The sequence below is a fragment of the Pogoniulus pusillus genome, chromosome 37 (genome assembly GCF_015220805.1).
Source record: "Pogoniulus pusillus isolate bPogPus1 chromosome 37, bPogPus1.pri, whole genome shotgun sequence".
NCBI classification, from domain to species: domain Eukaryota; kingdom Metazoa; phylum Chordata; class Aves; order Piciformes; family Lybiidae; genus Pogoniulus; species Pogoniulus pusillus.
Genome location: NC_087300.1, coordinates 9469907 through 9495897, shown reverse-complemented (window position 1 = coordinate 9495897; position 25991 = coordinate 9469907). Strand labels below are relative to the sequence as shown.

General features: G+C 57.1%; 2 protein-coding genes across 7 annotated transcripts in view; one reads left to right on the top strand and one right to left on the bottom strand.

Moving 5' to 3' along the window:
• Positions 1-19006, top strand: part of EYA3 (EYA transcriptional coactivator and phosphatase 3) — a 63351-nt gene extending 44345 nt beyond the window's left edge. For 5 of the 6 annotated variants that reach the window (XM_064172782.1, XM_064172786.1, XM_064172784.1 and 2 more), the window contains 12 exons: positions 1240-1377; positions 5512-5594; positions 6934-7117; positions 8193-8335; positions 11235-11318; positions 11837-11926; positions 13563-13621; positions 14419-14579; positions 16361-16475; positions 16864-16985; positions 17221-17321; positions 18000-19006. In XM_064172782.1, the coding sequence (XP_064028852.1) occupies positions 1240-1377; positions 5512-5594; positions 6934-7117; positions 8193-8335; positions 11235-11318; positions 11837-11926; positions 13563-13621; positions 14419-14579; positions 16361-16475; positions 16864-16985; positions 17221-17321; positions 18000-18080 (1361 nt within the window). In that variant the 3' untranslated portion in view covers positions 18081-19006. The remainder of the gene's footprint in view (positions 1-1239; positions 1378-5511; positions 5595-6933; positions 7118-8192; positions 8336-11234; positions 11319-11836; positions 11927-13562; positions 13622-14418; positions 14580-16360; positions 16476-16863; positions 16986-17220; positions 17322-17999) is intronic. The other variant, XM_064172783.1, reaches the window with a different exon arrangement.
• A 1860-nt stretch (positions 19007-20866) lies between these two features.
• XKR8 (XK related 8) lies at positions 20867-24992 on the bottom strand. The gene is made up of 3 exons (XM_064172787.1): positions 24662-24992; positions 23765-23961; positions 20867-23087 (listed from the first exon to the last, which is right to left on the bottom strand). The coding sequence occupies exons 1-3, from the start codon at positions 24955-24957 to the stop codon at positions 22381-22383; spliced, it is 1200 nt and encodes a 399-aa protein (XP_064028857.1). The 5' UTR covers positions 24958-24992; the 3' UTR covers positions 20867-22380.
• Positions 24993-25991: the final 999 nt, after the last annotated feature.

Below are 25991 nucleotides of genomic sequence, written 5' to 3'. Positions count from 1 at the left end.
ACTGAACATGTGCAGCTGCTCCCACGCTGCTGAGGGCGTCTCGGCCATGCAGCCACACTCTCCAGAGTCAGCCTTTCCCCGTGCTTTGGTGCCACGGTTGTAGAGCTTTAAACAGTGATAAAGACACAACAGGAGAGTCCAAGCACCACAGCCCTCTTGTGGCTGCAGGAATGACTTCATCTGACTTGCAAGTGGCACTTGGAGATCAAGTCTGGTGCAGGATTCAGTCCTGGCTGAGCTCTGGCAGCTCTTGCCCTTGCCCAGCTCTGAGTCTCCCCTGGGTCTTCTGGATCAGAAGCTTGGAGCCCACAGCTCCTGGCTGCTGGTGGCTTTTGCAGCCTTGGCACTGGGTCTGGGGGGTTAAGAAAGAGATGGTCTTTCTGCAGGCCCTGAGCTTTGTGTCTAGCTCCAGATGTCCTTTGTCACTCTGCTCTGCACACTCCTGCTAGTTTTTAAGTAGATCCTCTCCACTGATTACTGCTTTCTAACCATGGCCAAGAAGTGACTTTGACTTTGGCTGTAGGTCTGGAAACACACAAAAGAAGAGCCTTGAAGAAGCAGGCCTGGCCTGAGCTGCTGCAGGCAGCAGGTTTCAGCCTGTCAGTGCAGCAGACCTCAACATGGTACCTGAGCTCCAGCCCTGGCATGTGTCTGGTGCAGCTGGGCTGCAGCCTCCCTGACAGCGCTGTGTGCCAGCTGCTCGCCAGGGTGGGCAGCAATCTGGAAGAGCACTCAGATATTTTTCCCTTCCTATTTTTTTGAGCTCTAGATTCAATGTTGTTGGTTTATGGAAATTACTGACTTGTGGCTTGGTTTGAAACACACTCCCCAAAGCACAGTGAAGTTGTGGAAGTGTTCACCTCGACCTTAACACAGACCAACTTCAGCCTTGCCATCTGCTAGCTGAGGGCATTTGCAGCTGTGCTGCCCAGCCCAAGCCTCAGGGGGATTGGCAGCTCCTTCAGACCAAGCAGGCAGGGAATCTGACTGGGAAGGAGATCTGTGGCTGAAAGCTGAAAGCCTTGGAAATTGGTCTTGTTGGTGCTTCTAATTCTCTCTTTTCCAGCAGCTCTAATTCGTGCACAGCCTGACAGTCAGCACTCCTGCAGCAGGTTAACATCTGCCCTATGTGATTTGTTCCTTGCTTTTGTGACAAGCAAAGCATCTTAACCTGAGCTAGCAGCATGGTGTCTGGTCCCAGCATACTTGTTTGTAACTGGTCCAATTTATCCAATTCAGGTGCACTGTGGCCAGGTATGAAACCTGAAAGTGGTTTAATTCAGACTCCAACTGCAAGTCAGCACAGTGTTCTTACCTGCACTACAGGCTTAACCACAAGCCAGCCCAGCCCAGCACATTATTCTTATTCCATGGAAGGTAACTTGGCATGGTTTTTATCTGCATCTCTCTCCACCTAACTGAGTCCAGACCCCACAAACAGAGAGCCTTGCACGTTTGCTCCTGGGTTGTGCATGCTTCTGTCTGCTTGGCCTCTCTTCTCTGTATCTTTGGCTCTGTGTTTGCTGCATAGCTCTGTGTGCCCCAGGCTGGCTTGTCGGTGCCATGCTGCTGGACTGAGCAGGGTGAAGAGCAAATGGGAAGGGAAGAGGAGAGTAAATGTTGTGTTCTTGCATGCTGTTACTGGGAGTGCTCTTGCAGCTCAAGGTCTTCCTTGGTGGTCTTTAGCTCAATGTCAGGAATGCATTGACTGATGCTGGATTTGTAAACAAAGGCTTTGTATTATTTCTGCAGGTAGATGCTCTTAGGCAGGACACATTCCCCTTCCCCCCAGCATGGCAGATCTGCCAGAAGCTGAACTTCTGTGCACAGAACTAGCCTACAAATACTGCAGCTGCAGACAGTGGCACAGCTAAGAGGCAGGTGCTGAGCTCCACCAGCTTCCAGAGCAATGCAGAGTCAGCGTCTCAGTGAACAGTGAACCTGGCTGCTGAGGGCAAATCTTTGCAAACTGTGGGGTTTAGGCAGGATTTTTGCCATTGATGTTTGGGTGATGAAAATGAACTGCAGACCTGTCTCTGCCTGCAGCTTCTAAAGAGCATTTCTGGCATTCTTCATCTGGTTCTTGTGTGATATCTTCATAGAATAATTCAGGGACTTCAGGAGATCTTTAGCTCAGCCTCTTGCTCAAAGAAGAGTTGATACTGAATTCAGGACCAGGCTGCTCAGGGCTTTATACAGTTGCATCTCAAAACCCTCTGAGGATGGAGACTCCAGTGGCTCCAGAGCCTGGCTGTCGCCACGGGGAAGCTTTTCCTTCTGCGCAGTTGGAGCATCCTCTCTTTCCTGTTGGAACAGTTTCTCCTCTTCTTCTGCTGTGCGCCTGCAAAAAGGAGCTTGGCTCTGTCTTCTTGGTAACCTCCCTGCAGGTGCCAGCAGGCTTCGGTCAGGTCCCCAGAGCCAAAGGCTTGGACAGTCCTGCTGCCCCCAGCTGCCTGTCACTGGGCCCATGCCCCTGCTCTTTGCATTTTATCAAGAGGTTTCTTGTGCTGCAGGCCCCACAGTGCAGGCCTTATCCAGGTGTGGTCTGCTGAGTGTAAAGCAAAGGGAGATAACTGAAAATGAGCACTGAGTGGGCCTGAGCATCTTCCACTGAGCAGAGGGAAGGCTGTGTGGGGCTTGCCCAGCCTGCACCACTAATACTAACTGGCCCAGAATCACATTTCTCCTTGCTTTGCTTTTCACCTCTGTGACACAAGCAGAGCAGCACTGCAGGTACCAGCCTGCCTCAGACACAGCTTTCTGCAGGACTACCCTGGCAGAGGGGACTCAGTGTCTGTAGCACACACTTGAAATGCCAGGAGCAGTTCTGCAGGAGGTGACTCCTGGCAGGCTTCAGGGATGTGCCTTGGTGAGTGCCCGAGGCCCTGGGCAGGGCCACCCTCAGATGGCTCTGCAGAAGGATTCTGGACCGTTTGATGCCTGTGAGAGTGCGAGGTGAGGAGAGTTTCCCTGCACTGCTGCTGGCGGTGTGCAGAAGTCACCTGAGATGTGTCAGTGCTGTTGTGCTCTGGAAAACCTCCACAGCCCAACAGAAAAGTCTTCCTGCTGGCATTTCCTGTCTCTCCTTTTTGTCACACCAACAAGCAGCCAGCTGAAGGGTCAGGTCAGGCCAGTCCTTCAGCTGGTGCCACCAAGGTGGTGGAGAGCAGGAGCTGGCAGGCTCTTTTCTCCCCAGTCAAATCAGCAGGTGCCCAGCTGTAGGCTGCTGCTGTCTCACCTGCTGTGCATTCCAGAGCAGGGGTCTGGCTTCCTCTGCAGATGGCAGACAGAAGCAGTGTGAGACCTGAACCCTGGGCGGAGGTTAGAGGCACTTCAGGGACTGAGAGCTTGGCTGCCTCCAGCTGTGGCCATGGTGGCACAGTGCAGAGGCTCTTGGAAGCACTGAGAGCCATACAGGAGGGATGGCTGCTCTTGCCTCCTCTTCCTCTCCTATGAGAGCAAAGCTGCCAAGGGAAGCACCAAATGCATTCGTTGCAAGGTCCCTTCCTAGCACCTGGTGGGAAACAGCCGAAACAGCTTTGGAAAGGACTGCAGCAAGGGTGAGGGGGATGAGGGAGGCAGGGGAGGGAGGCAGGGATGTGAGGTCTGAGGGCGAGCTCAGTAAATGAGGAGAAAGACAAGAGATGAGAAGAAGACTCACAACAGCTTCCAGGGGTTGCTTTGCTGATCTGTTAGAGCTGCAAGGGGTCCCTTTTGGCACATTAGTGCCAAGCCTTCTTACATGTTTTTGGCCCATTCGCTGACCCAGGGTGCCAGAAGGAATTGGTTCCTCTGTGCAGTGGGAGCTGCTGTAGAGCTGCTGTGCAGCACTGTGCAGAGGATAATGCACACAGAGCGGCATTAGGCTCAGCACCGCAGTGAGAATGAGCTCTGACCAGAATCCCAGCACTTGGAATCTTTCTCCTGTGATTTCTGAGCTTCTGTTCTCTGAGTGGAGGAGCAGCCACTTCAGAGCACTGCAGGTGAGAGACTCATAATCTTGAGAGAGGAAGTAGAATAATCTGTCTTCTGGATAGTTCAGCTTCTCCAGCTTTGCAACAGGGAGGACCTTTTCTGGAGAGCTGCTCTTCACAGTGCCCTAGGCAGTGGCATTTTCTTGCCCATGGCAGGGCCAGCTGGAAGGACTTCTGCTTGGAAACTAACCTCTGTTCTCCAGCAGCTGCTTATGAGGGTGCCTGTGATGGGTGCCTTTCTCTTTCAGCTGTGCTCCTAGCAGCAGCACAACTTCTGTAGGTACTTGAGCATCTTCACCATTGTTGCTGTTCTGTGCAGTTTCCTTTGTCTCAGTGTTCTCCTCATTCCCAGGGGCTGCCTTGTCTTTGTTTCTGTGCCCACAGAGATGCCACCCTTCACGTATCTCACTCTTGTAACTGCTGCAGCTCTTCCAAGATCTATTTCTTCTGGGTTTTGTCTTTTTGAGGCATATTTTGGATCCCTTCTTCTTTCCAGAGCTGCTCTCTGAGCTTGCCATCTGGCAACATGCCTTGGTGCAGGGCTGATGGTTGGGCCTGTTTCCTTGTGCTAGGCACACTGAAACCTGCAGAAGCTTGAGTTCTTCAGGCATGTGTGGTACCTGCAGAGAGTGAGTGCTCGCCCCAGAGTGCAGGTGAAGCAGGAGGTCCTGTGGATTCCTGCTTTTTCAGCAGCATTCAGAAGAATCCTGCCTTTCAGAACAAGTGGGCTTTGTTTGGTTTGTGGCCAGAGGAAGAAAACCTGACAAAAGAAGACATTTCTTGGGAGCATCTTGTTCAGTGCATCCTGATTTTGTTCATTCTGCTTTCGTTATTTGTTGTCACTAATCCTTGAGGGTCCCAAAAGCCCTTGTGGAGCACTGCTTAATGGGGTAAACCTGCTCAGTGGCTGGTGTGCCCTGATGGTGCTCTGGAAGCCTCTTTTGTGTGTTAGAAGAACCAAAACCAGTAACCTGAGGGCTGTTAAACATCCTAAAGTTCATACAGATACTGGCATTTGGCCTGCAAGCTGTGGAGAAACTGCTGTAGGGAGTCTGTCTCTGGGGAGCTGCTCAGTCTCTGCAGGAGGAAGCAGCCTGCCCAGACCGTTTGAAGTATTTCTCCTGTTCCCTTTGGCAGACTAAATGTGCCAGGAGAGAGTTTTTCTGTCAGAGCTGACCTAAACACATCCAAATCCCTTTCCCTGATTTATTCTGATGAATCAGCTGCTGCTAACTGACCATCAGAATGTGATTCCCATCTTCTCAAAAGGCACTTTAGTCACACTGCAGTTGTTTAGCTAGCGTGGGGGGAGAGGCTTTCTGAAGCCCCCTGCTTTCTTCAGAGGTACTGTGATGGCTTTCCCTGTCAGCCCAGCTGAAGGCTCACTGCTTTCAGAACACACCTCAGCTCTTTTTGGGCTTTTCCAAGCACAAATGCTTCCATGTGGTCTTAGTAAGTGCTTGTTTCACAGCTGGGGTTGGTCCTGTCTCTGAAGCCCTTTCAGAAGCATTCACTGCAGTCGTTCTTCACTTTGCAGCATCAACCACCAGTGCCAGCCCAGCCTCCACCGCCTCCACCGTGGTCAATGTTTCCACATCGGCAGTAGCCAGCATCTCACAGGTAAAGCCTCTCCCTTGCCTCTCGCCTTCAGCTCTGTCTTGGCATTGCTCTTAACTGGCAGAGGAAGGACACAGTTGTGCATCACTCCAGGTGGAGCACCATGAGGACTGGAGGATGTAACTCAAGGTTAGCAGAGTTACTCTGCAGTCTCTTTGCCCAGAACCCCTCTCCCTTTGGCCTTCACCACAGACTCGCTGCAGCTTGTTCAGAGCCATTTCCTTGTCTGCAGATTTTGTGGTGAGTCTTACACAGGGCACTGAGGGCTCTGCAAGGGAGACTGGAGAAGAAACAATGGCACCGTTTTGAGAACCAGACCTACAGAGAGGATTCTGGGTGGATGTTGTTTGAATGCCTTTGTTCTACCCCAGCAGGAATGCAGCAATAGGTTGTGCACAAGCAACCTCCCGAGTAAAGCAGGAGATGCCTTCTGATGGTGCTAGAATAAAACAGTCCAAAAGCCTACAGGCAGCACAGAGGCCTTCCCCTGCGTGCCCTGCTGTAGGTGGTGCATGGCACTGTCAGCAGTTAGCTGCCATTCTGCACAATGAGATACCCAGAGGAGCCCTGTGGGGTCACAGCTCTGCAGAAGAAGGTGGGAGGCGTGGGGAAGGCAGTGGGCACAGGAAATCCTCCTCTGCTATTGCCTTTTAAGATTCTCTCATTAAGCTTTGAGCTGTAAGGGGGAAAAGATTTTCTTTCAGTACTGCAGACCAAGGTCCCTGGTTCACAAATCCAGGTTCCCACCCAAGAGGGGCCAGAGGAGTGCCTTGGCATTTGAGGGGCTGCTGTCTTTATGCCAGTGCTAGAAATCAGAGTCCTCAAGCACAGCCTGGGGTGCTTCGTGCCACCATGAGTGAGTGCCCTTCAGAACTGGGCACCTTTCAAATCACTGCTCACAGAGGTCAGGACAGGAGCACAGGCAGTTTATCCTGTAGCTCTCGTGGCTGGGGTTGCACCCTCAGCCCATGCCGGGACCACCCTGTTGCTGTCACTGCATCTGGTGTCAGAGGGTAAAGCACAGGATGGAGCCACACATGCAGAGCAGAGTGGCCTGGAGGTGTCCCCTCCACACTGCCCTGTTACTGCCAGCCACAACAAACTCATGAGAGGAGCTGGGCCTGTGCTTGCTGGCCTGCTGTCTGCAGAGCCTGCCTGTCCTGGGCAGGGGCTGCTGTGGGTGTCCCAGGCGCTGTGGGGGCTGCAGCAGGCAGCAGCATGCAGACAGCTGTGCTGCTGCTGCGCCTCGGCTTTGGCAGGCGGATTTAGAGCAACAATTGTCTCAGGGTGCAGGGTTTGCTGAAGGAAGCTTCCTCTCAAAACTGCTCCTTTTCTCTGACAGGAGTATCCTACCTACACCATCCTTGGCCAGGGGCAGTACCAGCCGTGCTACCCCAGCTCTGCCTTTGAGGTCCTACCAGCAGCAGACAGCAGTGCAGATGGCACAGCAGTGGCGGCAGCGCCGTACCCCAGCGACAAGCCTGGCGCCGTGGTGCCCACACAGATGGTGCAGAGACATTCCTCTGGTAAGGGCTGCCGCTCACAGTGGGCTGCAGGACACCTGTGACAAGCAGCACAGTGTGCAGGCCTGGGGAGGACTTGTGCACAAAAGGTAGTTGCATCACTGCTAGCCTGAACAGGGCATTTGCCTTCTGTTGCCATTGGTTGTTGACTTGAGCTACAGGGCAGCTGGTGACACCCACGGCTGCTGCTGGCTCCTTCCCTCCTGCAGCCGGGTGTTGGACCTCTGGCAGCCGTGGCACTGCTGCCAGCCTGAGGCAGGGCAGTCCTCTGGGATGCATTTTCAAGAGCTGTAGTTTGTGCATCACCTCTCTGCTGGCTGGTCTCTGCCATGCCCAGGAGTGCATTTCTTTCTCTGCTGCATCACTCACACTGGGTTTGAAAACACAGCTGCAGTGGGGCAGGGTGTGAGTGTCTGCAGTGGGGCAGGGTGTGAGTGTCTGCAGTGGGGCAGGGTGTCAATGTCTGCAGTGGGGCAGGGTGTCAGTGTCTGCACTGGGGCAGGGTGTCAGTGTCTGCAGTGGGGCTGGGCTCTCAGGCTGTTTCACAGCAGCACACGGCGCTGGCGGTTAAAGCACTGCATTAGCTCTGTGCATTGGCTGCTGTTTGTTGCCCGAGGGCTCGGAGCGCCACAGCAGTGAGCAGCGGCTGGAGGTGGAGCCAGCCATGCCAGTGGCGTTCTGGTTGGCACAGAGGGTATTTGGCCAGTCCAGGAAATCCGGGAGGAGCAGGAGCATGAAATGCTTCCTGTGTGTGTTCTCTGCAGGCCGAGGGCTTCTGATGCTCACAAAAGTGTTGAGTGATGAAGCAGCTCCAGGGCAGTGAGACCTCTGGGAGGTTACAGCCTCAGGCCAGAGGCTGTTGGGTCCTTGGCTTGGTGCTGCAGGCAGGGTGCAGTGAGCATCTCAGCCCTGGGGAACTGTGCCAAGGAGACACAGTTTGGAAATGCTGGGACAGAAAATCAGGGTTTGTGTTGTGTTTGCTGCAGCAAAGCAGAGTAGCATCTTACCTGCTGCAGAGGAGCTTTACTCTGGTGTTTGAGACGTGAGAGGCGAGAGCTGTGTGGCTGCTTTCTTCTAGGAGACGCCTCCACAAGCCCTTCATTGTCAAGAGCAGCAGCAGCAAGTAAAGAGTTAGATGAGCAGGCAAGAAAAAACACCCCTGGGAAGAACAGAGGGAAGAGGAAAGCAGATACCTGCTCTTCACAGGACAGCGAGCTGGAGGTAAGCAGTGACCTTGCTTTCTACAGGCAGCATGCCGGGGGTGTGGTAGTGAAAGTCCTTCTCTCTTTCTTCCCATCTCTGTGGAGATAGAAGGGGATCAGAGAAACCTTGACAAGTCTTCTACTCCAGCCCCCCCCTGCAGCCAGCAGGGACAGCTGCAGCTTGAGCACCTTGCTCAGAGCCCCAGACAACCTGACCTGCAGTGGTTCCAGGGATGGGGCAGCTCCCACCTCTCTGGGCAACTTGGGCCAGGGTCTGACCACCTTCAGAATAGAAAATGTTCTCCTTATATCTAGTCCAAATCTCCCTCTTTTAGTTTAAACCATCATCCTGTGTCCTGTCACGGCAGGCCCTGCTGAAAAGTCCCTCCCCAGCTTTCTGATCAGCCCCATGAAGCACTTGAAGATCACAAGAAGTTCTCCCTGACACCATCTCTTCTCCAGACTCAACAGCTCAAGTCTCTCAGCCTGGCCTCACAGGAGCACTGTTCCATCCCTCTGATAATTTTTGCAGCCCTCCTCTGGCCCTGCTCCAAGAGGTCCTGTACTGAGAGATCATTTAGGACATTTGTTGGACCCCTGTTGTCTGAGAATTGGCCCAAACTGAGTTCAGTCTTCTTGGCAAGCATCACTTAAGCCTGTCTAGAAATCCCCATGGCATCAGCAAAGACCTCAGGATGTCTCCAGCCCAACCTGCTGGTCAGGTCAGAGCTGCCTCCAGCACTGGAGCCATGGCTTTGTCTTGCTGAGGCTTGCAGCCTCCAGGGCTGAAGATGCTGTATGTGTCTAGTGATCTGTGCCAGGACAGCTGTGGCCACCTGGGAAAGGAGGATTTCTGCCTCCAGATGGACTGTCCCAAGCTGCAAATTTCCCTTCCTTTTCCCATGGCAGTTTCCCACCTGCCCCTAGTGAGAAGAATGTGTCCATCTTCTGCGTGGCTCCCCTCCAGTTAGCTGTGGCCTGCTCCTAGCTCACCCTGAGTCTCCTCTTTGCTGAGGTAAACCCTCACAGCTCCCTCAGCCTCTCCTCTAGGCTACTGATCACAGAATCACAGAAGCTTAGAGGTTGGAAGGGACCTCCAGAGATCATCAAATCCAACCCCCCTGCCAAGGCAGGGGCACCCAGGGCAGGGCACACAGGAACACAGCCAGGTGGGTTTGGAAAGTCTCCACAGCCTCTCTGGGCAGCCTGCTCCAGGCCTCCAGCACCCTCACACCACAGAAGTTTCTCCTCCTGTAGAGGTGGAACCTTCTATGTTCAAGTCTGTGCCTGCTGCTCCTTGGCTTATTGCTGTGCACCACTGGACAGAGCTTGGCCTCCTCCACTTGCCCCCCACCCCTCAGATGTTTGTAGACATTGCTCAGATCCCACTCAGCCTTCTCCTCCCCAGACTAACCAGCCCCAGGGCTCTCAGGCTCCCTCCACAGGGAGATGCTCAAGTCCCCCACTCACCCTCGTGGCTCTCTGCTGGACCCTCCCCAGCAGGTCTCTGTCTCTCCTGAACTGAGGAGCCCCAAACTGGACACAGTATTGCAGCTGTGGTCTCAGCAGGGCACAGTAGAGGAGAAGAACCTCCCTAACCCTGCTGGACTTTTCTTGCTGCCCCCCAGGCTGCCACTGGCTCTCTTGGCCCAAGGGCACATTGCTGCCCACCAGCACCCCAAGGGCTTTCTCCACGGAGCTGCTCTCCAGCAGGGCAGCCCCAGCCTGCACTGGTGCCTGCTGTTATTCCTCCCCAGGGGCAGGACCCTGCACTGGTCCTTATTGAGCCTCATGAGAATCCCTCCCCCCAGCTCTCAGCCTGTCCAGACCTGGTTGGGTGGCAGCACAGCCTGGGGGGTCTCAGCCACTCCCCAGTTGTGTATCATCAGGAACTTGGTGAGGGTGCACTCAGTGCCCTCATTCAGGTCGTTGATAAAGATACTGAACTAAACTGGACCCAGCACTGACCCCTGGGGATCACCACTGGGCACAGGCCTCCAACCTGACTCTGCCACTGATGCCAACTCTCTGAACTCTGTTGTGGAGCAGTTTTCAATCCAGCTCACAGACCAAGCCTCTGTGCCACATCTCCTGATTCTGTGAGGATGTTATGGAGACAGCATCCAAAGCCTTGCTGAAGCCATGGCAGATGACAGCCACAGCTCTGCCTTCGTCTGCCCATTTGGTCATGGTATCGTAGGAGGCTGTCAGCTTAGTCAAGCAAGAGCTCCCCTTGGTTGATCCATGCTGGCTACTGCTGATAACTCTCTTCCATGTGGTTAGACACAGCCTCCAGAAGGAGCTGCTCCGTCACCTTTCCAGGGATGCAGGTGAGGCTGACTGGGCTGGAGCTGCCTTTGTTGCAAACTCTGAGCCAGTTTCAGGCACCTGCTGTCTCAGCAGCCTTTTGCTGTTCACTGTCAGATTCCCTCACCCCCCTGTGGAACTGGGGATGCAATCTCAGGTGACTTTGCCAGTGCCAAGCAGGGTGAGGCATCACTTTCCTTCTGCCAGCTGGGCACACTTGGTGCTCTTCAGCACACCTTTCACAGAGAGTGCCTGCGCTGCACCTTGCGTCTGCTGTGCCTGGGCTCCCAGCCTGGGCAAACACCAGAGTTCTTCCACCCCGCGAGCAGCAACTGCACTTGCTCAACTCCTCCTTACTGTTCTCAGCTCTACCCAGGTCCTTTACTGGGACTCTGCTCTGCCTCATGGCACAGCAGCAGTTTCCTTACTGCCAAAGTGGCCAGGCACTGGAGCAGGCTGCCAGGGAGGTGATGGAGTCAGTGGTGAGCAGTGGTGTTCAGAGCTGGGCAAAACAACTGACCCCAAAGTTAACTCTAAAGCTAAGCTTACTCCTGGTTGGAGCTGCGTGCTTGGAGCAGCTCAGCTCTGACCTGCTCTTGTTCCCTCTGCAGCGAGTGTTCCTGTGGGACCTGGATGAGACCATCATCATCTTCCACTCGCTTCTCACAGGCTCCTATGCCCAGAAATACGGCAAGGTAATGTCTGTGTGGGGGAGACAAAGCCTCTGCCCTGCTGGCTGAAATGGGCGTCTCTGGAGCAGGGGCAGGAGGTGCTGCTGTGTGAAACGTACAAGGGGATGCACTTAACGCTGGGCACTTTGGGCTGTGGAGGGAGCATCCACAGCAGGGGTATGGACATCAGCAGCAATGCAGGTCTTAGAATGTCATAGTGGCTCTGTCACCACTGGAAATGGCTGAGGTCATGGCACACAGTGAAAGGAAATCCTCAGCATGCTGAAGGGGTTTGTTACACCTCTGAAGACGCATCAGGCCCTGCTGTGCAGTGCTGAAGTGGTTTATGATGTGGGGGCAGTGTCTTATCAGGAGGTGGATTTTCAGGTTTGAAACATTAGGGAAATTGTAGTTCCCATCAGTGAGTGCAGATGGAATTCTGTCAGGCTTCATACAGAGGGGAAACTGTGCAGTGTGACTGGTGGCAAACGTCTCCCAACTGACCCCCAGGGTATTTACATGTTCTCTTCTTGCTTTGCCAGGATCCCACTCTAGTGATTGGCTCAGGTCTGTCGATGGAGGAGATGATTTTTGAAGTAGCTGATACTCATTTGTTTTTCAATGACCTGGAGGTAGGTGGGAAATTATTTAGAAAGGCAAAGCTGTGGAGATCGAATCACCCTGCACCGTGTGTCATAGACTTGCAGAATGGTCTGGGTTGGAAGGGACCTCCAGAGCTCCTCCAGTCCAACCCTCTGCAGGCAGCAGGGACATCATCCACTAGAGCAGGTTGCCCACAGCCCAGGCCAGCCTCACTTTGAATATCTCCAGGGATGAGGCCTCCACCACCTCCCTGGGCAGCCTGTGCCAGGCTCTCCCCACCCTCACTGTGCACAACTTCCTCCTGGTGCCCAAGCTAACTCTGCCCTGTTCCAGTTCCAAACCATTGCCTCGGCCTGTCCCCACAGCCCCTTCTGAGCAGTCTCTCCCCAGTGTGCCTACAGCTCCCCTTCAGGTACTGAAGTGCAGCTCTAAGGTCTCCCTGGAGTCTTCTCTTCTCCAGGCTGAACAGCCCCAGCTCTCCCAGGCTGTCCCCATAGGTGCTCCAGCTTCTGATCATCTTCACGACCCTGAACTTCCTGACTCCTGTCTTTGATGTGAGTCCACAGATAAGGACTCATGAACCTAATTTGTCTAATTTGCAGAAGCAGTGTAAAGCTTAGGAGAGATGAAGCTGTCAGCAAACAGTCAATGCTGCACACTCCTGGGAAAACAGGATGGGTTTGTTGATGCAAAGAGAACTTAAATGAAGTTTGATTTGTGGCTGTGGCTACCTGCAGCTCACTGTGAGCTCTGCAGAGCAAGCAATGGCAGTTACCTCCCTGCCCCAGAAGCAGCACACAGAGCACCAAATGCAGTCTCTGGTGCTGGAGAGGTGAACACTGCTGTGTCACCACTGTGATCAGCACAGCACTGAGTGCTGTGGCTGTTGCTTAGTAGCAGTAGGGGGAAGCTCTTGAGCAGGCCTTGTCCTAAGGTATTTGCATCTTATTGTTGGGTTAAACCAGCTGTGCTGAGCCCCTGAGCCTTGGCAGTGCCACCACACTGCTGCTTCACTGCAGGGCTTGTGCTGTGCCATGTGCTGCTGGGGTGTCAGTGCTTGCCAGGTCACCTGGGCTTGGGGGATTTTGGGGTTGTGAAATGGCAGAAGGGTTTCAAAGGACAAGTGAGCTTGGAGTGCAGCTTTAGTGAGTGCTGAAGTTGCCTTTCTGCAGACACCTCAGACTGGACAGAAAGGTGCTTTGGCCAGACTGCAGTCGCAGAATGGCTCAGGTTGGAGAGACCTCAAAGCTCATCCAGTTCCAACCCCCTGCCATGGGCAGGGACACCTTCATCATCAAGGCCTCATCCAACCTGGCCTTGAACACCTCCAAGGAGGGGACATGCACAACCCCCCTGGGCTACCTGATCCAGAGTCTCCTCACCCTGATACTGAAGAACTTCATCCTAAACTTCCTAACTTCTTTTCTGGTATTCAAATCTCAGTCTCGGCAGGACCCTGCAGGTGCTGGGAAGTGAAACTTCCTAGAGACAAACAAAGCTATGGAAGCTCTGTGAGGGTGGTGGAGGCAGTGGGGCACAGCTTTGTGCTTAGTGCTGTTGGCAGGGTGAGAGGATTGCCTCATGGCACTCTTCTGTAACCTGCCAGCTCCAGCATGTTTCTGGGTTACAGCCATGTGACTTTGATTGCATCTTTTGCTTCAACAGGAGTGTGACCAGGTGCACATAGAGGATGTGGCATCTGATGACAATGGCCAGGACTTAAGGTGAGGAAAGAATGAGATGTGCAGCTGATGTGCTCTACTGTTCGGGGAGGACCTCAGACCCAGGTGGGGTTAGGGGATGGTCAGCACTGTGCAGGGGACGAAGCGTGGCAAGTGGTGTTTGTCTGCTGGGCATTGCCTGGAGACTTCCAGAACCCCAGCAGGGCTGATACAGCCTTTACTGAGTGTTGCCTCTGTGCTCAACAAGCTGTCATCCACAGGGAGCTAACACTCCAGACCCAGTGATCTTGACCTTAGAACGTCCCTCGGTGGCTTGCCTCCCTCTGTCAGCTGAGCACATTGTCAGTGGGGGAGGATAAGTCTAGAGCAGTGATGAGCTGAAATGGCTCCTGGAGAGGTCTGAGAAGTGCTTGTGTACAGGCATTCCTGAGCTAGTAAAGCTACTCATCTGCTTCTGGAGCTGCAGCTGGGCTGTAAAGACACAGATGTGCTGTGCAGAAGGTGAGACACTGGGGCTGATCACTGCAGGATGAGCAAGGGGCCAGTGGGGAGGATGATCATTGTCACAGAGGAGCAAGCAGTCAAAGAGCAAGGGAAGATTTTGTAGCCGAGGGTGTGAAAGAGAAGTTGGATCAGTGCATTTCAGCACAAGAGCTCAGAACTGCCAGCCAGTGTGTCTGGGTACACCTCAGCCACAGCTGCCGGCCTGCTCTGTCGGGGGCAGTGGTGGCTCTGCAGAGCTCCTCTGGCTGCTCTCAGAGCTGACCTCTGCACCTCACCAGAAGAGCTGCAGTGACTGCTGCTGTGGCACTCCTAACAAATCTGCTCTTCTGACACAGCAACTACAACTTCTCCACGGATGGCTTCAGTGGCTCGGGCAGCAGTGCCAACCACAGCTCCTCGGTGGGCGTGCAGGGCGGCGTGGAGTGGATGAGGAAGTTGGCCTTCCGCTACCGCCGCGTGCGCGAGGTCTACGACAAGCACAAAGCCAACGTGGGAGGTGAGCCCTGGCTTGGCTCTGAGCACTGCTCACCGCTTGTGGTGCCAGAGCCCATCCTTCCCAGAGCTGCTCTTTCCTGAGTAACCATCCTGGTCCTGAGACAGGCTGAGGGAGCTGGTGGTGTTCAGCCTGGAGAAGAGAAGGGTCTGGGGAGACTAATAGCAGCCTTCCAGTAGCTGAAGGGGGCTACAGGAGGGCTGCAGAGGGACTGTTCCCAGGGGCCTGCAGGGACAGGACAAGGTTTGGAATGAGAGCAGAGCAGATTGAGATTGGATGTGAGGAACAAGTTCTGCACCAAGAGGCTGCTGAAACACTGTAGCAAGTTGCCCAGGAAGGTGGTTTTGGCCCCATCCCTGGAGATACTCAAGGTGAGGCTGGACAGGGCTGTGGACAACCTGCTCTAGTGGAGGATGTCCCTGCTGAGTGCAGGGGTTGGGCTGGACGAGCTTTGGAGCTCCCTTCCAACCCAACCCATTGTATGGAATGGGACCCAGTCTCCCTGGATCCAAGAGGCTGCATCTCCCAAAGCCGAGGGGCCTGCCAGCGCAGGCTGCAGTTCCCATGCAGACAGGGGTGGTCAGCAGCCCTCTGTGCAGAGAGCCTTCTGGTGCAGTGTCCCCTGGCTGCCTATTACTGCTGAGAACAGACCTAAAGGGCTAATGTGGCATGCTGCTCAGCAGGCCTTGGCACTGCTGTCTTCACAGCATGTCTCATGCCGCTGCCAGGCAGTGCAGAGCTCACCCTTGGGCTGTTGTACTCACAGTCTGGCATGAGGCCTCTGCTCTCTGTTCACAGAGTCACTTGGAATCTTCTAGTCTTGCTCCCCTTCCAGTGCTGAGGTGGTAATCATGCTGGAAAACAGGGATCTCAAACACTGATCCATTTTCTGTTCAGTCTGAATCTGGGCATTGCAATCCCTGGGGAGGGAACGCTGCTGGGCAGCACCACAGGGTGGGTTTGGATCCCCTTTGCCTACGCAAAGACACCAGGCAGAGCCTTTGCTGGGCAGCAGGGGTTCAGCCTTAGAGATCTATCGGTGTCACTCTGCATTTCAACCTGCTGCAGGTGCCTGATTCCTGTCAGGGATCAGACTTTCATTCCGTAATCTCCATGGGAGAAACCTGGGTGCAAGGTTTTTCAGGAGCCACACAGTGAAGCAGTTGTCAGCACAGCCAGCATGGGACCTTCCACGGTCTCGTCACAGCACTGCTTCAGGGCTAGAGTGAGTGGGGGGTTCCTGTGTCATGGCTGGAGGGAGGTTCAGACTCGGGGTGCTCCTCTCCTCTTGTATTTGCTGGCAGGAGCAGGTTTGAGCACTTGGCTCCATTGCAGGCTGCTTCATATTCAAACTGCATGCTTGGAGGAAAGATACCTAAAAGGGATGAAAAGGATGAGGAGTGGGGAAAAACAGGGGGAGGAGGGTGTGGGAAAGGTACCTAAAAGTGGGAAGTAGGAAATCGGAGGTGACTGCAGGAGTTCCTTCCCCTGCTGTCTGCGGACTCAGACACCCCCTGCTGCTCCGAGTGCTTTGTACTAGGGAAATGCATTTTGCTGCCGCATCCGAGCTGTGGTTTGGTGTAACCAGAGAAAGGCACTGACCTAGCTCCCAGCAGCCACTGGCACGGGTGGGTGTCTGGGCTCACCTCTCACTGAAGCTGATGTTGCTCATTGCCTGCAGAGGATCTCAGCACTGTATTATTTATTGCAGCTGCTGTGCTGATGCTGGCTCTGGGTGTGACCTGGCAGCTCAGCTGGGCAAACTCCTGTGTCTTTCCTTCCAGGCCTCCTCAGCCCACAGAAGAGGGAAGCTCTGCAGCGGCTAAGGACCGATATAGAAGTGCTCACAGATTCCTGGCTGGAAACTGCATTGAAGTCTCTGCTGCTCATACAGTCCAGGTATGGCAGCTGGAAACATGCACGTTGCTTTCTCAGCCTTTCCTCTCACTTGGGTTTGCCTGCAGCGTCCATGTGTAGCTCTGCTGCTGTTTGTCACCAAACCAAAGTGCAGAGCTCCCTTCCTGAGCCCCCTCCAAGGGTTGGTCTGCTGTGGCAGCTGTTAGGGAGGGCTCCATAGCAGGACTGTGCTGGCAGAGCTCCATTTCTGCCAGAGAGTTGCAGAACAAAAAGCAAACAAATAAAAACCACAAATCAAAATCTTGGCCTAAAGTTTCTTTGGAGAGCTGGATGAAGCCTGCAGCACTTTGGAAGGCTGAGCAAGCTGCTGGAGTAGCCCTCAGCACGACTGGCTCCAGATGTACTTTGCCAACTGCTTTTCTTCTTTCAGGAAGAACTGTGTGAACATCCTGATCACCACCACCCAGCTGGTGCCAGCTCTTGCCAAGGTTCTGTTGTATGGCTTGGGAGAGGTGTTCCCCATCGAGAACATCTACAGTGCTACAAAAATAGGTGAGGAGCTGTGCTGAGTGCCCGGCGTGGCCACGGCTGCTGGCACCGCTGCACAGGAGCGCTGTGGCTGAGCAGCCTCCCTGCCTGCTGCGTACAGCTGCCCCTGTGCCAGGGATGCCTTTGGGCCTCCCCAGCTGAGCTGGATGTTGTCCGCTTCCCAGGAAGCCCAGGAGGTTTCTGCGCTGCTGAGGCCTCTCTGTGCCTGGGGCTGCTGACTGGGGTTGTGCTTTGGCAGGCAAGGAGAGCTGCTTCGAGAGGATCGTGTCGCGCTTCGGGAAGAAGGTCACCTACGTGGTGATTGGGGACGGCCGTGACGAGGAGGTGGCAGCCAAGCAGGTGAGTTTGTGCTCTGCAAAGCTGGCACAGGCACTGCAGCACTCCTGCAGGGGCTTTCCAGGGCTGAACAGCTCTGGCCTTAATGCAGGACAACTCCCGCTGCACTGGGGGCAGTGTGCTGGCTCCTGGCACTGTCGCTGTGAAACAGCCTCGGTGTGGCACATCTGGATCACAGCATGCAGCTGTCAGCTCAGATCGTGCAGTTAGGAGCAGGGAGGAGGTCAGCTGCCAGCAGTCAGATCAGTGCTCAGCATCTGCCTTTGGTCTGAACTACAGGCAAGGAGCAAAGAGTTTGGGTGGTGGGGACAGGCCTGACAGGGTTGTTGAGTTGCTGACTGAAGGCAGGGCACAGATCACTGCCAGGGCATTGTGCTGGGGCCGGAGCTGCCATCCCTGACAGCCCTGGAAGGGCTTTCCTGGGTGAAGCAGCAGCTTACAGCTGAGTGCTGAGATTTTCACTGTCAGCTGGCAAAGCAGCTGCAGACCAGGTACTGGCAGACAGTGAGGTGCACGTGGCTGTGCCCTTCCTACAGAGGGTGTGCCCAGTGCTGGCAGCCTGCATAGCCCTGCAGGTGCACCTCACCTGCTGCCCCCAGCTCTGTAAGCAGAGAGTAGTGTGGGACCGTGCCCTCTGTTGCAGCACCACAGGCAGTAACCTGGCACTGTGCCCTCTTGCAGCACAACATGCCTTTCTGGAGGATCACCAACCATGCAGACCTGGTGTCCCTTCACCAAGCCCTCGAGCTGGACTTCCTGTAAGAAGCTGGCACAGGGGTGTGACTGCAGCTGCTGCCAGCCCCTCCCCAGTGCTGGGGGGCAGAAATCTCACACGTTTGGGAACTCAGCTTTTCAGCTTGATGAAGAAAACAAACCCAATGCCAACTGTACAGCAGAAGGTGGCTCCAGGGCATTTCCTCAGGCCCTGCCAAGTACAGAGGTGTCCTCCAGCAAGGCACCAGACTCAGCAACGCTGGAGCTCGTCTGAAGGAATAGACTGGGAGATGCCAGCTGGGTTCCTGGAGCAGGCAGTCTCCAGAGGGGGTGGTACCACAGCAAAAGTATTTGTCAGAGCCTTCTCCTTTCTATTCAGTGTAGTTGTAGGACCCAAGTGCACAGAAATCCTTATTTTTATAGAAGAATTCCTGGCGGCAGAGCTGAACCCTCCCTTGTTTTGCAAAGCCAAAAAGAGCTGTGGGTTTTTTATGGGAAATGTTGCTGAAGGTGTCAGAAATACCTCTCTGGCTGTGTCCTCCCTCCTCCCCCCACTGTTCAGAGCAGTTAATTTATTACAATGTCCTTATGTTGTCTCCTCAGTGTGGGCTTACTGGAAAATAGGTAAGGGAATGTTTCTGGGGTTTGCGGTTCCTTGCAGAGGGCAGTGCTGGGCGCTCTGAATGGGCAGTGTGTGCCTAGGCCCTGCTGGCAGCATCAGGTGACTGGATTCCAGCTGTCCATAACCCAGAGCCAGACTGGATTCCAGCTGTCCATAACCAACATAATCCCTGTGAGAGAGCAGAGCTGCCTGTGGGCAGCAGCGCACAGCACTGCAGCAGTGCCCAGACCTGGCCTGACTCCTGCTCTGAACCAGAGAACTAAACCCTCCTGAGTGCTGCAGGGAGGGGGTGGTTGGCAGCAGTCGCCTCTGCTTCTCTGGCTGCCTCTGCGAGTAAATCCCTTGTAGTGGAGTCCCTCAGTGTCCTTGTCTTTGTCTCTGCACTGCCTGCCTGCATAGCTGGGCACACCCTGCCAAGTGGCACTTGATTTGCCACAACGCTGTGACCTCGCAGCCAGGGGCACACAGGCCTTGGAGGGCCTGGTTGTGCTGGGCTTGTGCCCTGCAGCAGCACTGCAGCCTGGTGCTGGCACGGGTCAAGCTGTGCTGTGGTGTCTGCCTCCTCCCTGCCCCCAGAGCCACCAAGCCAGCAGGTGCCTGGGTTTGTGATGGGTGCCCACTGCACACTCCTGCTGCGCCTGCTGAGCCAACACCACAGCTACACCCAGAGCCCTCCACATCTCTGGCCTCCAGCCCAGTGTCACCTGTCTGATGTCCCTCAGGGGACTGATCCTGTCACTTCAGGAGGGTGCTGACCCACCCAGGCCGTGCCCACAGAAGCAGGAAATGTTTGCTGTGTTCCTTCCATGGATTTAATTCCTGAGGCGTTTCCATCAGTGCCTGGGGGTGTGACAGCTCAGCACAGCTGTTCCCAGGGCCAGCTCTGCTCACCACCGTGGAGGTGTTTGGATCCCTAGAGCTGGGTGCAGAGGTCCCTTTGCCACCGGGTCCTAGCTGCAGAGGAGATTCTCTTTGTCCAGGGTGGGCACGAATCAGGAGCGGTCTGCATTTCCCCAGCTCTCTGCTCCAGGAGCTTGCTGGCGTAGAAGCTGCTGCCTGTGAGCAGTGTGGGGTCCTCTCCCACGGGAAACTTCTGAGGAACTCATCCTGCTGTGGGTGTCACCGAGCAGCTCAGTAGAGGGGGTGGCTTTGGGCTGCACCAGGGGCTGCTGCTCTGCTCACAGCTGCTGGCCCAGCAGAGCCCCTGGGAACAAGCTGGTTAGCTGCTGTGGTGCTCAGCAGCAGGGGCTGAAGCAGGAGCTCGCAGGGGTGTTCTCCCACCTGCCACCCACACAGCTGGGGCAGCCCCTGGAGCTGTGCCCTGGGCAGAGCAGCTCCACTGCTGGTGGGCCCATGCAGAGTGCCCTAGCTCTGGGCTCCCTGTGGAGCTCAGCCAGGGTGGCTCCATCAGGAAGCAGCAGCTCCATTGCTGAAATGCCACCTGGACAGGAAAGCCTCTGCTGAATCCTGGACATCTCTCAGTGGGTCCCCAGCCCACCAAAGGGCTCCTGTAAGTGGCCTGGGAGATCTGCCAGTGTTTGGAGCTTTGCCCTGTAGCTGACTGCACTTTGGGATTAAACCCTGTGCCTTAACCTCCCCCTGGCAGGGCTCAGTGCCCCTTGCTGCCCCATGCCCGCAGCAGTGAGTGGAGCCGAGGCTCATAGGCAGCGCTGTGCCCAGGCTGCCCCACGGGTGCTATGCCCACGGTGCCAAGCAGCCTGGGGGCTTTGTGTTGTCAGGAGAGGTTATGGCATTGTCGGGCCTGTGGCAGTGTGGTGCTCTGGCAGCCCACGAGCAGGGGCTTGACCGTCTGCAAAGCCTGTGCTGGTCCCTGGCTGTTCCTGTGCTGGCTGCTGCAGGGCTCTGCCTGCTCCCACGCACAGGAACAGCTCTGCCCAAGCAGTGATTTTCTTCTGCCTCTGCTCTGCCCAGGTCTGGCTGTAGTTGAACTGGAGACAAACCTCAATGAGAGCCCTGAGCCCCCTGCTGGGTGCTGCTGGCTTGAAGGCAGGCAGGGAGGCTTTAAACACCCCCCGGCACAGAGCTCTGCTGCCTGCAGCAGCCCTGAGGCCACATCCTGGCTGGCACTCAGAAGGCAGCCAAACCTTGAAGCCCACAGCAGCCCTTGCTGCGAGAGCTGGGGTGAGCCCTGGCGCTGGGGAGCGGAGCCTTTGCCCCACAGGGGCTGTGTGCTGGGAGCTGTGCCAGGGACTGCACAAAACCGAAAGGTTTATTTTCTGTAGCCACTGCCTCAGCCTCTGTTGGCCCTCAGTCAGTGCCTGCGGCAGAGACCTGGCTCCTCTGGAGGGTGCTGTGAGGGGCAGCAGGGGAGGTACCAGCCCTTGAACAGTGCCACACAAAGTTTCCCTTTTGCATGAGGCCAACACCCAACCCTCCCCCTCTGCTGTGGCACCACTGTCCTTGGCCATGTGCTTATCTTGTTCTAGGCCCAGCTGTGAAAGCAGCATCTCAGCTGCTCCTGCCTCCTGCTGCCTCCCCCTGCCCTGGTACGTGGTGGGGGTGGGGGTGTGACCCCCTCCTGGACAGAGTCCTGGCAGGAAGGTGGGCAATGGAAATGAGGTGAAAGGTTCATGGGCCAGTGCTATGGGCAGCCAGGCTGTTGGCTGGGCAGCAGATGAAGAGCCAGGGGGCATTTGGTGGCCTGCTCAGGCTTTGGCACTGAGCCAGGGGCAGCCCCACCTGGGCAGCAGCGGGCGTTCATGGCCAGGAACCCGCAGAGCCAACTGCTGACCACATCAGCGGCTGAGAAAACAGTGGCGGATGCCAGCCTGGTCATGACAATGAGTGCACCTCCCAGGGTGCGGTGGGAAAGCCAGCAGAGGCTGCAGGAGTCCCTCATGAGCTAGGTGTGAGGTCCAGGATCACTGCCCCCCTGCCCTGGACAGGGCCCCATGGTGCTGCTGCCAGCCCCCACCCCACAAACACTTGCTGCTTGAAGGACAAAGGCAGCAGGACCCTGCCCAGCTTCAAGCACAAAGCTTCAGCTGTGCCATTCTCCCAGCCCACAGCAGGAGGGGAAAGGCAGCAGAGGAGGCAAAGGGCAGGACAAAGGTTCTGCCCGTGGAGAATCCCCACTGAAATGTGCTCCCGTTTCCAAAGGGACAAAGCTCTGCCACAGGGTAAGGGCACGGCCCCCAAGCACCCTGACCCTGCACTGGCCCATGGCACCCTCCCACGGGTGCGGGCACCTTACCGCCCCTGCACACCTGGGCCAGCTGCGCCAGCAGCGCAGAGGAATCCCTGCCTCCTCCAGCCCCTCCCTGCCCCGGCGATAACAGAGCAATCTTTGACCTTCACGGCAGGGCAGAAAATGCTGGCTGGGAACAGAAAGAACAAATAACTGCTGCCAAGGAGCAGAGGAGCTCTGCCCTACCAGCACCACCTCCTCGGGCACCAACAGTGGCAGCAGGCACAGGAGAAGCACCAACAAGAAACCAACCCACTGCTTATTGTGGAAAAGCTGATAATAAATAACAAGTGCCAGGGCCCCCAGCAGCGCAGCCCCAGGGTGCTGGACCTCCCCCACAGCACCACAGCTGTGAGGACAGAGCCATGGGAGCCATGCTGTGTGCCACGGAACTCGCCAAGGGCCAGCCCTAATGTCTGCCAGGTCCCCCCGGCTGCCCAAAATAACAGCCTGGGGGAGCAGGAGCAGAGCTAACAAATCTGTGTCCCCCCCCAGAAAGTCACATGGTGGCAGTGGCCTCAGACAGCAGACTCAGTGGCCCCATCCAGGAACTGCTGTGCTGCTGGCCAGGAGATGGGGAACTGGGCCTGGGCCAGCCTCTGCATCCTCTTGTTCACAAGCTCTGGCCCAGAGCTCCTGCTGGCATCCACCTCGTCGTAGCCACCTTGTTGCTGTGCCCACATGTTGGGGTGCAGCCCCTTGTAGTAGGTGACTCTCAGTGCCAGCCCCAGCAGGTAGCAGGGCAGCGCGGCGGAGAGCACCGGGATGAGGTAGGAGAGCTCCTCTGAGGGGGAGCGGCACCACAGCCAGGAGAGCGCCAGCAGGGAGCTGTCCGCCAGCATGAAGCTGTGGTAGATGATGCTGCGCTGCAGCGTCCTGCCCGAGGACACGTTGAACCAGCTGAAGTAGAGGACGACAGCCACTATGGCCCGGTAGAGCTGCTCGGGGCCGGGAGACTCCATGAAGTCCGTGCCCTGCAGGCTGACCCAGAGGAACATCGCCAGCCACACCAGCGGGAAGTGCACAGCCAGGCCGTAGGGCCAGAGCAGGGCAAAGAGGGCGACCGCCAGGACGCGGGGACAGACGAGGAAGAGGTTCCACAGGAAGTAGACGGCAGAGGAGCCCCAGCCCAGCTCCAGCTTGTCCTGCAGGAAGGAGCGCAGGGACTGGTGGTAGTCCACTAGAGCCCAGGTCACACACAGGAACGCGGTGCAGAGCCCCAGGCCTGCAAACACAGTGGTGATGCTGAGGGTCCAGCTCGAGCCTTCCTCTGCCCAGCACCGCTAAAACGAGCTCCCCACCACCCCACAAAAGCAGCAGCTGTGCAGGGTCCAAGCCTCAGCCTTCCACCCTTGCCGAGCAGGAGGCTGGTGCCCAGCCTTGCCCAGGAGATGGGGAAGAAACAGGACCAAGTGGCTATGCAGAGCCTAGCTCCCAGCCCACACAAGCAGGGGATAAGAGCCAGCTCCAGCCAACCAGCACATGGTTGGGCTTCCCATTTCCATGCAGTGATGCTTGCTCCCCACCCTAGGATGGGCACCAAAGCACCTTCTCAGTGGCCTGTGCTCCATTCCATCCACATCCACAACAGCATTTCATTGCTTCCCAGCAGGCTCCCAGTTTCTCACCTTAGCTTCTCTTAGGTCAAGCAGGAGAATGACCACAGGGGTTCCCCAGTTTCAACCCTCCACCCCAAGACCAACACAGTCCCTTGGGGCATGTAAGCACAGGGCAGAGATCCACCCTCCTGTGTGTCACTCAACATGAGTGACATGGGAGAAGCAACGACAGATGAAGAGCACCCTGCTGGGTCCTACAGCTCCTGGACAGTTCATTTGATCTATCCCATCCAGACCCACTCTGTACCCCTGCAGCACCCCTGCCCTGGCCCCAGAACCTCACACTGGGAGGGCTCTGCCTTGTTGGTCCTCAGGATGACATAGAGGAGCAGGGTGAGCTGCGGAGCATTCTCCAGAAAGGTCTCGAAGAGGCGCAGCATGCTGATGTCGTGCGAGAGGAAGGCCATGTGCTGCTGCTCCTCCTCTTCCTCTGCCTTTGCCGTGCACACCTTCCAGCCCACCTTCAGAGCGTGGAGGCACCTGTGGAGACCCGGGCAGTGGTGAGGGGCTGCTGGCTGGCAGCACAGTGTGCCACTCGGTCCTCACAGTGCCCTGGCAGGACAACCCAAACCTCCTCGAACTGTGCTCAAACCGTTCCCCTTCCCCCTGCCAAGCCAAACACGGCAGCAACGGCAGGACGCCGCCGTTCGAGCATCGCTGGAGCAGAAGCGGCAGAGTCTTGCCCTGCCCCGGAGGCGGAGCAGCCACTCCCCGGCCCCCACGGCCAGGAGGGCTGAGGCCGGGACGAGGTTTTGGGGCGTTCGCTGCTCCCGCAGGCTCTGACCCTCTGCCCTGCTCAGCCTGGCAGAGGCCTCTGGCAGCAGCGGCAGCACTGGGAGAAGGAACGGAGCCGAGATTTTGGGACACTGGTGGGAAACTTCAGTCGGGAGGACTCGGGTGGCTTCCACCTGGTTCCAACCCGGAGCTGGGCAAAACCGCTTTGCCTGGGGAGCCAGCAGGATGGAAGCGCTGGGGTAGCCAAGGGGCTCCTTGGGCAGAGCAGCAGATACAGGGGATCAGATGCCTCCACAGCCTGAGAGGGCAGGGAGAGAGGCTGAGAGGGATCTGGGGACGGGGAAGGCGAAGGAGCGACCGGAGGATAGCGTGGGGAGGTACCAGAGTGATGCCCGAGTGGGGAGGGCAGGCTGCCCGGTGGGCGCCGGATGGAGTCTTACCGTACCTGAAAAGGAAGCCGAGCTGGAGGAGGTGGAGGGCGGCGAGCAGCCAGAGCGGCAGGCCGGGGCGCAAGGCGGGCGGGTCGGAGCGCAGCCAGAGCCAGCTGCAGGCCTGGGTGGCGAGCGAGGCGGCGGCCAGCAGCGCCAGCACCAGCGCGGCCCAGCCCGGCTGCCCGTCCCGCGCGTACCCCGCCGCCACCCACCCGTCGGCCAACACGTCCAGCGCCGCCGCCGCCGCCGCCCCCGCCGCCAGCACTAGCTGCAGCGGCCCGAACCGCGGCGGGGCCGCTCGCAGCGCCATGGGCGGGATGGCGGCGACCGGCGAGTGACGGGGACCGAGCGGCGAGTGACGGGGACCGAGCGGCGAGTGACGGGGACCGAGCGGCGAGTGACGGGGACCGAGCGGCAGCCCCCGGGCCCCGCCCCGGACAGGCTCCACCCCGCGCTAGGTCCCGCCCTGCACTCCGCGCCCCGCGCTGCACCCCAGCACCGCCCCCGGGCCGGCCCCATCGCCCTCCGCCGGCGCTGCGCCGCCCGCCTCGGTCACCCTAAGGCGCCCCTCGGGGGCGACCTCCCTGCAGCCCCGGCGCCACCCCCCTCAGACAGCCTCCGGTCACCCCCCGCAGCCCGAGTCGGCCTCAACCCTTCGTCGCTCCTCCACTCCCCGCAGCGGTACGGCCCCGGGCATAGCCCATACAGGGGCCCCGGGGAGAGGGGAGGCCTCGCTCTTGCCCCTGCCCGGGGCGCAGTACCCACTGCACCCCGCCAGCTGCAGCCGCCGAGGAGCTGCGGGCACAGCTCGGGCAGCGGTTTTGCTCCGGCTCCCGGCAGGATTTCACCGCTTCCTCTCCGCTCCCCACAGCAGGGCGCGCCCCGCGGAGCCGAACCCACCGCCACGAACCCCACCCGCGTCCACCGCAGAAGGCTGCTTCAAAATAAGCCAAGAGTTCAACAGAGCCCAAGGCCCTGGGTTTGGGCAGTGCCAGCTTTGCCAGCCTGTTGCAAAGGGGAAGACTTCAGGACACAGCAAAGGCCGGAGCGGGCACCTGGCTTCCAGGGAGCTCTGTGTGACAGAACTGAAAGGAGACAGGAGTGGGGGGAAAGGCCCAGCGAGGATCAGCCACACCTGCCAGTCCAGGAGCACAAGGGGAGATGGCACTAGCCTCTTCCACCTAGGCATCTGCCCGGGGGCACCCCAGCCTGACATCGCTGGGCACATGCTCTGCCGTGGCACACGACAACCATGGCTGCAAAGCCCCAGAGCTGTGGGTGCTGCTCCCCCTGCACCTAAACACCCCTTGCCCAACCCCACACCTTCATCCCACCACAGTGCCC